A 13,758-nucleotide genomic window follows, 5' to 3' on the forward strand; every position below is an offset into this window, starting at 1 on the left:
AGATGGAGGTGGAACCTGAGGGAGGGCGGAGCTATTCAAAGGCGAAAGAGGTGTAGAGCCGTAGGGCAGTGAATGGGCCGCAAGTCCATGGCGAAGAAGATGTAATGTCCAACAGAGGGAGGCCGAATGGCCGATGGTCCACGCTGGAGTCAAGGGTGGTAAGAGAGCACAGCTGCATTCTCACTGGGAAGAACGCTGTAGACCAGAATCTGCACTGCTGGAGCCATATCGACACCGTCACTTTGTTTGCAACTGGAGTCTTATCAAAACGAGTCACGGATGTCTGTTAGGAATAATCAAGGTTAGGAAAGGGAAACAATTTGAAGGCTTCTGGGATAAGGGATGACATTTTGCTTACCTTTCCATTAAGCATTGATCCAGGTTAAAAATAAGGAACCAGGAAGTCCACAAATCTGACTCTGCCGACTACAAACATAAAAGGACACCATTGCAGATTTAGACACCATTACATCTGCGAGAGAAATTCCAAACAAACAGTGAAGAATATCAACTTTGTGGCTTAAAGTGGATGTCCTGTAAAGATGATAAAGAGTATATGGTTCAGATCAGCCAATAACTCACCTAATCTAAACCAGAAACAAAGCAAAGCAGAAAAAACAAAACACAGGACCATCATCCATTTGATCACTGGATGGCAAACAAACCAAGAGTAGTAATGGTGTTGAAGGAAAGCTTCAATGGTTCACAAAGCTTATTTTCACCATCTGTAAAGTTTAGGAAACAACTTCAACATAAAAACAGAATGCTTCTGTTCACTTCAAAGCCTAATGGTACTGACCTGGTTCTTTAAGTCCATCAACAGCAAAGAGAAAAAGGGTGAAAATGAGCTTCTTCCAAACACAAATCTCCCTCACAGCCATGAGGACAGATAAGCCAAGACTAACCCTTATCAAGCCACTCTTCAGACTCTAATATATCAGGAACGCATTCATCTCGTTAATTCAATTAATTAACCACCACCTGGCAGTAATTAATGTTATCATTTGATTAGGAGTTCCAACTGGCATTGATTTGAAACACGACACATTATGGAGTTTAGCGGACGAATTTTCTAGTTGCCATATCAACACTATAGAATTTTAAAAATATATAGCCTATGTATTTAAGATATTACTGAACATTTATTTAACCATAGCAAAAGTAAGTTTCTTGTGTTAATTTTGAACAAGTCTGATATTATTTTATCTTATATCTTGAGATAGTTCTTGAATGCTGGTGTGACAGCAGAAGACAGACTAGCCGGGTTTAAATCCTATATTTAAGAGAACTTTGTCCCAGTTGTGCAGGCGGGGCATGTTGTCACTGAGCAAATGATTAGAATTATTGCTTTTCTACTCTATACTTGTATGAACTCTATTGAGAAACCATGAGAAAAGGGTGAATAAATTCTGAGATTCAATGTTCAGAAATTATAAATAGAGGGACGTGACGTCACTGTTGGCCGGAGTGCCTGCAGTTCCTCACAGTGAGTCTCATTCATAAATATGTAAATATGAGAGTGTAAATATGAGAGTGATTTCCACGTAAAGAGACCTTCCCGAAAACTCTTCTCATGATTTCCAGATACATCGTAAACGTCAGATGTCATAGTGAAATGTGTGTGTTAATGAATTCCAACCTGTCGTAAATGGGATGCGCGTGCACGTTCATTCTCAATTACCATAAATCAAGTCCATATCCGACTAACATCTATATATAGGCATATAATAACATGAATGCGAATTTGATTTGATTAACTTCATTGTCTGTTCAGATGTACTAGACAGAAATTCATCTTTGACACTGGCACAACCACCACGTTACAAACCACATAAGAAATAAATAATTAATACACACTGTTATGTGGATAGCAGATGAACCCAATTGCAGAAAGTACGCAAACACACAACGTTTATTGATAACAGAAAACTGGGAAAACAAAACCCACGAGGGGCCAAACAACACTGGTCGGGAAAATAAAGACTAATAACACTAGACTAAGACTTTGACATTAAACTATACAGGAACAAGACAGGATTTTACAAGATCACAACTTCGTTAAGACAAGCTACTCACAAGGTATAGACATGGCACAGGACAGCAAACACAAGGGGATCAAATAGGGAGAAACAGACAATGACTACGTTTACATGCAGCCAGTTTTCGGGTTATGGTCGGGTTAAGGTCACTTTTGGGGTTTCTGAAACATTAGGGATAAGCCTGCGCCCCGAAGGAAGGATCTCGAAGCAGGAATGGAGGGGATGAGTCTGGGCTGAATATATTGATAATGCCCTTTTCTCCAAAAAATGTGAATAGCTCTTGTAATGTGCTGTTTTTGGCAGATGATCTTATTTGCTTCATTGATTACTCGTGTTAGTTCATTCTTCTGTTTCACTGTAATACCATGAAACAATATTATAAGTTTAAACACTTTCAATCATTGATCTATAAACAATGGTTAAGATTTCTTAACTTCCTAAGTAGACTTAAACACTGTCTAGTTTTCTTATGTAGCCCATAAAATCCACATTGTCTTGGAAGGAAAGTTTATGAAGATGAGTTGAGCTTCATGGTTTGGTGAACTTACTAAAGGACACCTTATGCATCAGTCGAGACTCTCTCTTTTGGATCCAAGGGCTATGAGTTGAGCTTATAGTTTATGTAATTAGCAAATGACATCTGTGTTAAATAGGAATATATTGTAATAATGTTAAAAGGCGTAAAGATAGAGCAAAATATCTTGGTTCAATCATTGATGATCATCACCAGCACCGTGAAAACTGTATTGAAAACATATACACAGAAAAAAATCACAGTTACAAACATCATTACAAAACAAACATTAATTATACATCTAATAAAACCATACATATGGAGAGTATTATGAATGATCAATCATACCTCGCTGCGCTCACAAAGGAATGCAAACAAATTTTGATAATCCTCTTCCGTCATAAACGGGCGTCAAGTTTCAAGTTCATGAATAAAACACGAGATCTCAGATAAAATACACACATGTAGGCTCAAACACACGGCCGCTCCCCATTCACACCGCCAGCTACCCTTAAATGTTCATCATCCCTTGTGCAAAACTACGGTGTCACCAAAAGGACAAATCTCAGTATTACAGGTGCACCAAATTTCCAGTCAATCACATACAAATAACAAAAGCACATACAAAATACTTGAATAAGTTACAAGATTTCCACAAATATTTGACCAATAACCCAACTTAAAGCACACATTAAACTCTCAAAGAGGTCCTTTACAATATATATTTGTGTGGTCCTCGAATGTGTTTGAATATTATCAGCCTTTTCACCGTTTGTATCACTCCGCCGGTCTGTGTTTGCCCAACTTGCATTATTGACTGTCTTTATGAGTGCACAATTGAACTTTAACTTAACAGATTAGTGCCAAAAATATTGATTAGCTAACCTTAGAAAGAAACAAGTTGCTGAAACCAATCTTTAATGCTAATATATAAATTGCTCATTTTCCTCTGGACACAAAAAGATTGCACTGGTGTTTGATTGAAATAACATCTATGCAAAATAATCCTTGAAAGATTTCTCATTAAGGCCATTCCTGATCGGAATATGGATTGTGTGTCAACAATAAGCAGAAACATTCATTCATCATTCATTTCAACATTTATCCTCATTCTCATATTTAAGAATCTGTAATCTTTTATGCAACATGCTTTTAAATACCATTTTTATGACCTTCAAACACCTTAAAATGCAGAAATGTAGGTCTGAGAAATCCACATTTTCTCGGGGGAGTAAGTGTAGAATGGACAGATGGAGAAGTTCACTCATCACTACCGACTCTCACTGAATGAGACTTAATTCCTATAACAGGGATGAAACCCCGTCTCCAGAAGCTCATCTGAAAGCTGTAGATGACCAGACTCCATCGTTTCCTCATCATCGGTGTGCATACGGTACGAGGTCAGTGCAATGCTCGTCATAATAAACCCTTCGCTGCACGTTTGTCTTAGTTGGGAACGTCTGACTAGTTTATGGTCTGTGTGAATCGAAACATTCAGACTTTCACATCAGAACTATGAGGGTAAATTTCAGTTCACAAACATCAATATTTTCTTCTCAAATTCAAATCTACAAGCTCTCGAATTTATTATTTTAAAACAACTTTCCAGCTAACAAGAGCAAGTTTAGTTGTGTGTGTTTCTACAGGAATGGAGGACACAAACACTTTTCTTTAACCCATGATTTGTCTTGCTCTTTATTGTCACATGTGAGAAAAGCAATGACTGACATTTAATTTCGTAACATATACACACTGCAAATTACTTTAACTATTTTATGGCAATATAATGAAAACACTGATGTACTTCTCAGACGGACGTCTCTCTGTAGAAGAAAGCGCTGATATACAAGCTGAAGCAAGAGGATGATGAAGATGAAGGTTTTCAGAGCGGATAATCTCCATCTTTACTGTAGCGGTGATGATATAGAGGAGATCCTGCGCTCTGACCGACGACAGACCAGATGATGATTCACATTCAACAAATATCTGCTCGTTCACACACTCATTCCTCCAAACACCGGATGAAATCTTCCCGTCGGCTCCTGATGTGATGAGCTCATGATCTGTGTCATTAATGTGTATTTGTGAAGGTCTTGTTCTTGTAAAGTTGATCCTGCGGTTTATCTTCTCTTCCTCTGATGGCAGCGTAAGTCACGGTATCATGATCCTGAAAGAACAGATTCTGTCCATCAATGTTTGAACCACAGCGATTATTATTACCATTATTAGAGCATCATTTATCTGAGAGTCAAACTCGTGTGCTGGCGTCGACTCACATCCAGTGATTTTACTGGCTTTGTGTTGAAAGAAGAGACCTCAGAATAAGTCACATCATCTGTCTGCTCCTAAACATCAATGCAAACGTACAGAGAGTCGAGTTTAACACACATCTCTCTCACTATAACATGGAGAATAACACAAAAGCTTTTAAAGCGTAATGTTTGATGATTTAGAGACTCACATCGGCTCTTAGATCAGGAGGAATGGACATGTTGATCGTCTCATACGTCCCTTTATGTTCATCCTCATCTTTGACCTTCAGAATAAACAGTTCAACTGCATGAATGACACTTTATTGAGCTTTAAAGACAATAATCAAATCTGAATCACTGCATTCCTGAACTCACCGCAGAGTCGCCAGTCCCGACTTTATTATCTGAAAACAAGTGCCTCGTGAAATATGAGTATTTATGCACAATCAGAGTTTGTTGAAGCATTAAATGATTGTTGACTTGATATCTCGTTGAGATTGACATTACAGGAGCAGGAGATTTCAGATAATCCACATGTTTCTGAATGTGATGTGTTTGTTTGCTCATCTGAACTGTTTTTAATTGTTGTAAAGGAGTAAATGTGAATCTCACCAGCTGTTTTTCTGCAGATCAGCCAGAGAAGAGCAAGAAGGAGAACAGCGACTGCAGCGACAGAAATCCCTATGACTGAAGAAGAGATCGAGCTCAGAGTCAGAGACGGACAGGCCAGACTGAGGACAATTATAGACAAAAGATGTGATTATGAACTTGTGTTTGCAGGAGAGTTTGTGTTTGATATTGTTGAATCAGCTTGATCTGAAAAGGATGAATGTTAGTTGAGATGCTTCATAATAATATCCAGGATGAGGAGGACACGAGGTGAGGCGTAGCAAACTACATTGTTTACTGAAACACATCATTTATTGCAAAGAAAGCCAGGAACAAAGAGGATCCGGTGATATAGGTTTTTAGCATCATAAAGTAGAAAACACTAATCTTATTCCTGACTGGATTTATATTTACTTTATACATAATACTTTCTTGCCACAGATCAGACATTCTGAATTTCTATTTTTAAATATATTACAGGATTTTTAGACACACACAGACATCAAGAATCAACATATGAATCTCAACAATGGTGACATGCATCATGCCGCAATGCATGCTGCATACTCATGGTTCCCAGTATGCTTTACGGCTCAACATCTCGTCTTCATCTGATGCTTTCTGGGAGAATCGAGTGAAAGAACCGGAGTATTTCATCAACACACGACTCTCACTGTTTATACTGAACATGTCATGGAATATGCATAAGTACGCTAATTACACATACCACACGAGTCCATGAAATGAAGCTAACACAACTCAATGTGCCAATGGTCCTGTAGAATATGACAGTCATATTTAGATGAGTGAACACTGAAGATAACTCCAGCATTACGCACTGAAAAGCACTGATGTGAGAAAGACAGTGATGATGTGCCTTTAGAAACGTGTGTGTTTATAGTTGAGGGATCCTGAGAGTGTGTGATGTGGACTGGATTCACTGCTGTCGTTGAATCAGCTTGAGCTGTGAAGATCAATGTTAGTTCAGATGATTCATACTGTACAATATGAGCATCATATTTTAACTGTGATCATCACATTACATAAAGAGTGAACAGTTGGACTGTGACTTCACTGCAGTTCATTAGTTTGAAGCAACGCTTTGAGTTCCTCTTCTGTGAGAGTCAAAGAAGCTTTTGTTCCCTCAGTTTGTTCTGGTTCAGTGATACTGATAGACCTCAGTGTTCCTGACATCATGAGGCTCTTCTAACACTGTTTCCTCACCTGAATACTTGACAGTGTATCTGACTGACGTCTGGACTTGATTTCTCTGAGTAAGCTGACATCTCCACTCTCTGTTGTCATCTTCATCCAGGAGTGTTGTAGTCAGAGTGATGATACAGTGATCTGGAGATGATGATGATGATGATGATGATGATGATATCTGATATCTGGAGTCTGTCGTCAGATCAACACCAGCCTGATTCACCCACAACAGCTCAAATCCCTCAGAACGAACCCAATAATCACAGGAGTGTCTAGAATATGAATACAACTGACAGGAGAGAGTCACAGAGCGGCCTGGACTGATCTCAGTCTGTGAGGATGAAGATGATGATGATGAAGACACTGAAACTGAACACAAGACACAAATCACAGACTCTTCAATCATCATCTGAGTTTAAAGGGAGAATCTGCTCTTTTTATATTGAACACATAATCATAAACTTACCATGAAGAACATGCAGATAAACATCAGCATAATGTACTAGTTCTCTGTTCACATATTGTGTGCATCTGTATAATCCATAATCTTCTTCTGTGACGTTCTTGATGTTCAGAGAGCAGTCAGACTCCAGACTCAGTCTCTCATGTCTCTCTGTGTCTTTATTCTTTATTCCTCCAGTAATCAGTTTAACTGTCCCTGAATCTCTGAAGCCGTTAAAATAGATCCATGATGTTGATTTGCAGTCAGAAAGATGTTTATTACAGGACAGAGAGACATCTACACCAGAACTGATGAACACATGATCGTCTCCACTGGTTCCTGAAACACAGTATATCTCAGTGATCATGATGATATAAACGGAAGTATTAAATGATGATATTTGTCCTCTCGACTGCATCTGAGAGTGTTAAAGCTCTGTTGTAAAGCTGCCCAGTTTCGGCTGAGTTTGGATCGCTCTTTGAGTTGTAAGTTGATGCGAGCGCGGATACATGGAGTTACTGGAGCAGTTTTGCTTCTAGACGGCGAGGATGTGGACCATCAGTGTGCTTTTTCTCCCGTAAGTTTGATAAACATCAAGGGAATTACTCGACAGTTGAAAAGGAAACTTTGGCGTTGTTGTTTTTCTTGCAGTTCTGTGAAGTTTACTTCGGCTCTTCCATCCGGCACACTGTTGTCTATAGGGGTCACAACTCCCTCCTTTTACTTTCCCGTATGTATAATGCTAATCAACGGCTGATGCGCTGGGCTTTATTTCTACATATATAAAAGGGAAGTGATGTCACGTGACGTACGTCGGACACACTTAGTTGTGATTTATTTAGTTTACACACACTAGGTTTAGGGGCATGTGCCGTTCGCTGTCATTGTTCTTTTGATAGATAGAGTAGGGAAGTATAGGGAAGACTTTTCTTTCTACATTTTTCTTCTGTATTCGGAAGGTTTAGTTGAAACGGGTGAGAAAGATCCTTTCTGTTTTATTCTTTTCTTTGTGTTGGCTCTGTCCAGTTTCCCCTTTTTCCTCCCCAGATCGCTTCATTTTTCTTCTTTCTCATCATTGCACATAATACATTTGTTCCCCTGTTCTCCTGCTGTTTCTCAGCGGTACGGTGTACATTTTAGGACATCCTCAGACATATGAAGACAAGGCATCATGCCTCAGACTGAAAAGCTTCAGGTCTCAGGAAAAACAATGTCAGGTGTCGTACAATTAGGCATCAGACGAAACAGCCTCAGACAAAAAGGCATCAGAAATAAAGGCATCAGGCGAAACGGACTCAGATGGAGTTTGGAGGTTCGTAGTGTTGGGGTACTCGAACTCGGACTCGAGTCCAATTTTGAATGAACTCGGACTTGTCACGCACTCGGATGAATTTGTTCTCGGACTCGGACATTTTAGACACGGAAAATAGTCCGAGTCCAATCGAGTGCGGGCACTGGAGGACACATTATTCAAAAACGAAACGAAACTACTTGTGTTGTGCATTATAGCCAATCACAGACATGTATATTAAGTGCATGAACACAGTGAGCAAATCAGAGGCATTTTAGAGTCAACATGCAGAGAATTCACTCAAAATACATGTTCAGAATCAGCACAAGCTTTATCCTTTTGCAAATCCCCTCATAAACAAAGTCTAGACGCGATATAAATGAGAGATTCACAGTGCAGTGCGGATAACTTCAGTGTTTATGACGAGAGTTTTAGGGAGAGTGCAGATCGCGGTGAGTGATGGCTTAAAGGATCTAAATAATAATTTTGTTTTTCGTGTTTCTAGAACACCAGTCCTTTCGTTCACAATGTAAATCAAAAACAGTGATAAATGCATTTAAATGTGGGAGTGAATCCGCTAAAGTCCAGTCCTGTGAGTCATGAAATTGCGATGATTGACAGTAACCATAGCAACATGAGAATGTGATAAACATAGCAACATTTTGGCGACTAATAATTGCATGATTTTTGTTACATTTACACTTTAGTCATAAGTTTACATACACCTTTCAGAATCTCCAAAATATATTTTTTTCTTTTCTTTTTTATTAATAGGAAGGATCATAAAAACATTTCTATTCAGTACTGCACTGAAAAAGCTTTTTCACATAACAGATGTTTAATGGCCTAGTCCACAAGACAAAATACTTGATTTTAATATTGTGTGTTATTACCTGAATGATCCACAACTATTTTTTTTTTTTTTTTTGCATTACCTTGCAAATACCTTTTTCTCTTTGCTCCTCAATATATTTTTTACTGTGTGAGAACATGTGGAGTGAGAGCGGAATGGCTTGTGGGACGTAGCAACAGTAACTAAGAGGGGCGGGTCTATGTGAAAGGTCAATTTCAAATCATTTAAATCTTTGTGGATTCGGCCGGACGCGACTCGGACTCGGATGTTAAGGACTCGGACTCAAGTCCGACTCGGCCCTCTTTGGACTCAGACTTGGACTCGATTGTTAAGGACTTGGACTCGACTCGGACTCGACAAAGGTGGACTCGGACCCAACTCTAGAGGTTCGCATTGCCCCGCCCCTTGTGATGTCACGTGTACATGCGGTTCATAGCTCGAAAGAACCAAAGAACGCTTTACTTCACAATAGTTTGTACATATATGTCATCTAACATTTTAAACGTGCAAATAAAACTGGCGAAATGCATGTTCTCTTCTGCATACAACGAAATTAGTGTAACATTTAATTAAAACATTTATGAACGATAGCCTATAGCCCAGGCCTATATATCACTAAGATTTTTAAAAGTATCTTCTGCTCACCAAGGCTACATTTATTTGATAAAAAACAGGAACATTATGAAATATTATTCCATGTAAATCATCTGTTTTCTATGTGAATATACAGTAACGTGTAATTTATACCTGTGATCAAAGCTGAATGTTCAGCATCATTAATCCAGGCTTCAGTGTCACATGATCCTTCAGAAATCACTCTAATATGAGGATTTGATGCTCAAGAAACATTCATTATTATTATCAATGTTGAAAATAGTTGTGTAATTTTTTTTTCAAAATGCTTTGAAGAGAGAACAGCAAAAGAACAAAATAATCTTTCAAAAGAACTGCATTTATCCGAAATCTAAAGCTTTTGTAACATTAAACAATACCGTTCAAAAGTCAGTAAGAATTTTTATTTTATATTTGGGGGAAATAAATAAAATAAATCAATACATTTATTCATCAAGGATGAGTTAAACTAATCAAAAGTTACAGTAAAGACATTAATAATGTTAGAAAATATTTTATTTTAAATAAATGCTGTTCTTTTGAACTTTCTATTCATCAAAGATTTTGGAAAAAAATGTACACAACTGTTTTCAACATTAATAATAATAATGAATGATTCTTGAGCATTAAATCATCATATTAGAGTGATTTCTGAAGGATCATCATGTGACACTGGAGTAATGATGCGAAAATTTAGCTTTAATCACAGGAATAAATTACACTTTACTGCATATTAAATTACACTTTACTCATTACACTTTACTAAATTATACGCTAATAAATTACAGAGCTATGAACCGCGTGTACATGTGACGTCACAAGGGGCGGGGCAATGCGAAACTCCAAACTCCATCTGAGTCCGTTTCGCCTAATGCCTTTATTTCTGATGCCTTTTTGTCTGAGGCTGTTTCGTCTGATGCCTAATTGTACGAGACCTGACATTGTTTTTCCTGAGACCTGAAGCTTTTCAGTCTGAGGCATGATGCCTTGTCTTCATATGTCTGAGGATGTCCTAAAATGTACACCGTACAGCGGTCTTATTCACTCTCTCAGTGTTTAATGATAACAATGATCCTGTCTCCTTCTCTGTCTCCCTCTGCTGGACACACACACACACACACACACACACACACACACACACACACACACACACACACACACACACATCAGCTGTTTTCTGTTTTCATTCTGCTCATTCCTCTCCACCTGTTCCTCATCTCCTCTCATTATCTTGTCTTCTTCTAAGCCTCTCTTTCTCTGTCTTGTTGTCAGATTGTTGGATGTCACAGTTACTCGTTGACCAGTGTTTTTCCCTGTCCACTGATGTCATCAGCCTTCGAGATCGTGCAGGAAACAAAGTTTTTTTTTACAAGTCTCATGTCTCGTTACAACCAGAGTGCGAATTACCCAACCATAATTGGGGGGTAGTGCTCCATGTGTAATTATAAAACAATAAAATATTTTTGGCTCAAAATGAGGCAGAGTGGGCAAAATCGTAACACTAGGGGGGTCCGGCCGGGGGAATACCCCCCGGGAGAAAATTTTGTACATTTTAAAGATAAATTCATTAATCTGGTGCACTTTGAGTCACTTGAATCTGTTGTTAAAAATAAATAATAATCCACGGGCCAAACACATATTCTTTGATTTAGATATCTGCATCTGATCATCACATTACAATTATTCAATTAAACATGGTAATATAGTAACATATCACACTGAAGTAGGCTGATTTAAAATTAACATTTATTTATATTAAAAGTTCTTCTTTTGGTAAAATTACATTTCCTTTATAGCCCAAATAGAGGCTTCACTCCCTTTAAACTTAAATTGTCAATGTTTCATTTTTGAAAACACTCTTATCTGAATAATTTTTTTGTACCTTTATAAAGGGCACTTTCCCCTAATGTTATTTAATGTATGCTTTAAATTTCATTTCAAATTCTTACATTTTATTAATAAGCTACATTCAATTAAAATAATAAGACAGCCTAGCCTATTGGCTGTTACCAATCAAATTAAATAATTTAGGCCTACATTGAAAGATTATTTTTGGAAAATATTTCCAAATAAAATATTTTTGGAATAAACAAATAAGGAATGAAAAGAGTGATAGTTTGAAACTAAACCGCCAGTAGGAGGCGGCAGGCGGCCGACTCGTTCATTTAAACGATTCGTTCAAACGTCTGATTTATTCAGAATGAGGCGGTTTATAATGGGAACTGTTATGAATAGGCCTATCTCGGTTTCAATCGTGACGGCTTTCAGGAAAACAGAACTCTGGTCGTGTCCGTGTCTGGTCGGTGCCGTTCTTTCTCAGCGGTCAGCCTCTGATGGTAAGATACACCCGTGCGCTTACTTTTCTCATCGACTCTCTCCCGCAGAACGTAATTCCGATGTCGGTAATCGCGAACTGCTTGCCATCCGCCTAGCTTTGGGGGAATGGTGACAGTGGTCAGAGGGCTCAACCGTCCCTTTTATTGTCTGGACTGACCATCGTAATTTGGAATATATCCGTTCTGCTAGAGTTTGAATGCGCGTTATTGTGAACTTTTACTTCTAAAGTGTTTGAAAACTCAGAAGCGAAAACCAGGAGACTCGGAAGTATCTTTTTAAGCCGTGTTCTTTATTGCTGTTGCATTGCTGTAGTCTGCTTCGTCCAAAAATCTGACTAAAGGCAAAATACTTTGTGTTCATATACCTTACAAGGGGGAGGGGTTACATAGAGGTGTAGACACTCTGAAACAGAGCATGTAAATGAGGCATAGGATTCAGCTCGTTACTGGAAATTCCCCATCCCTGATCTCATCAGCATAACAGTGTCATGTATAGATGGTAATCCAATCAGCCTCATTGTATCACCCACACCTTCACATTATCATAGAGTTTAATGGGGAGGGGTTACATCGAGGGGGAGACACTCTGAGCATAACTATTCAGATTGAGTCTGGGGCTTCCAGAGCCATTAAAACAGTCTGTCTTTGAGTTGGACTCGAGAGCTTCTTAAAATATACTAGGCCGTATTTCTGTTCAAGGAAGTTGTTGTTCAGTCCTGTTAGTATGCTGAATTGAAAGATTATCGTTATTACATTTGTTTTTTGAAGAGTGGGAGTTTAAGTTTTAGACATTAAAAAAATGTGTTCATGCACATTATACCTCTGTGCTGAATAAATATTGTTTAAGATTTCACATGGCAGTTATTGTTAGAGCACGAACGAGGTGGTGTAACGTTTGGTGTTGACGAATAAACGGATGATCGATTCTGAAGTGTATCTTTTTGTATAACGTGTGTGTATCAATACACAACTCTGAGATCACAACGTGAATGTGTGCAAGAATAAACTGAGCATGTTCAAATGAACTCTTTCCAGACTAATTCCACTAAATGTGTTTAGAGAAAATACAGATTTCTTTACCTGTGAGAAGTGAAGAGAGAATGATCAGTCCCAGCAGACACAGATCACACTGATCAGACATTTCTGCTTCTGTCCGTCTTCCTCTTCATTAGATATAGTGACAGCTCTTCCTCTTCATTATATATAGTTACAGCTCCTCCTTTAATCATCATCAGCTCCTCCTGTGGTTATTGACTTCATCTTATCTGATGAACTTTTGACATCCGTTGCTATAGTGACACTATGTCAGTCCATGACAGTGAAGTGTTGCTCTGTGTGTGTCTGTGTGTGTGTGTGTGTGTGTGTGTGTGTGTGTGTGTGTGTGTGTGTGTGTGTGTGTGTGTGTGTGTGTGTTGCGAGAACTGCATTTACTATTAATGTCATTGGCTGAACACACATCTGATCTGAACAGTTTATTGGCTACTTTTGCACACAAGAGAATTACTGTTACTCTCAAATAATTAAAAAATAATGACATTATTAGTGATACAATTGGTTTGTTTCTAAAAAGGTTTCCAATTTCCACGACTAACTTGTATAAAATG

At 38.4% G+C, this 13,758-nt stretch overlaps 1 protein-coding gene across 1 annotated transcript; it reads right to left on the reverse strand.

The window, feature by feature from the left end:
* Positions 1–4,249: 4,249 nt before the first annotated feature.
* On the reverse strand, positions 4,250–13,295 carry LOC148981814 (uncharacterized). Its single transcript, XM_089129336.1, has 8 exons — positions 13,235–13,295; positions 7,087–7,401; positions 6,254–6,378; positions 5,418–5,547; positions 5,181–5,209; positions 5,015–5,089; positions 4,830–4,898; positions 4,250–4,720 (listed from the first exon to the last, which is right to left on the reverse strand). Exons 1-8 carry the CDS (start codon positions 13,293–13,295, stop codon positions 4,625–4,627), a joined length of 900 nt encoding a protein of 299 aa, XP_088985462.1. The 3' UTR covers positions 4,250–4,624.
* Positions 13,296–13,758: the final 463 nt, after the last annotated feature.

This window comes from Pimephales promelas, chromosome 3 (assembly GCF_988280905.1).
Source record: "Pimephales promelas chromosome 3, fPimPro1.hap1.1, whole genome shotgun sequence".
Lineage (NCBI taxonomy): Eukaryota > Metazoa > Chordata > Actinopteri > Cypriniformes > Leuciscidae > Pimephales > Pimephales promelas.

What these genes read in the sequence shown, in the direction of transcription:
- LOC148981814 (XM_089129336.1), bottom strand. Translation starts at nt 13,295, where the DNA reads ATGTCTGATCAGTGTGATCTGTGTCTGCTGGGACTGATCATTCTCTCT. An exon ending in CTCCTGATCTAAGAGCCGAT is followed by an intron (nt 4,899 to 5,014) that starts GTGAGTCTCTAA and finishes ATTGATGTTTAG; the next exon opens with GAGCAGACAGATGATGTGAC. An exon ending in AGCCAGTAAAATCACTGGAT is followed by an intron (nt 4,721 to 4,829) that starts GTGAGTCGACGC and finishes CTGTTCTTTCAG; the next exon opens with GATCATGATACCGTGACTTA.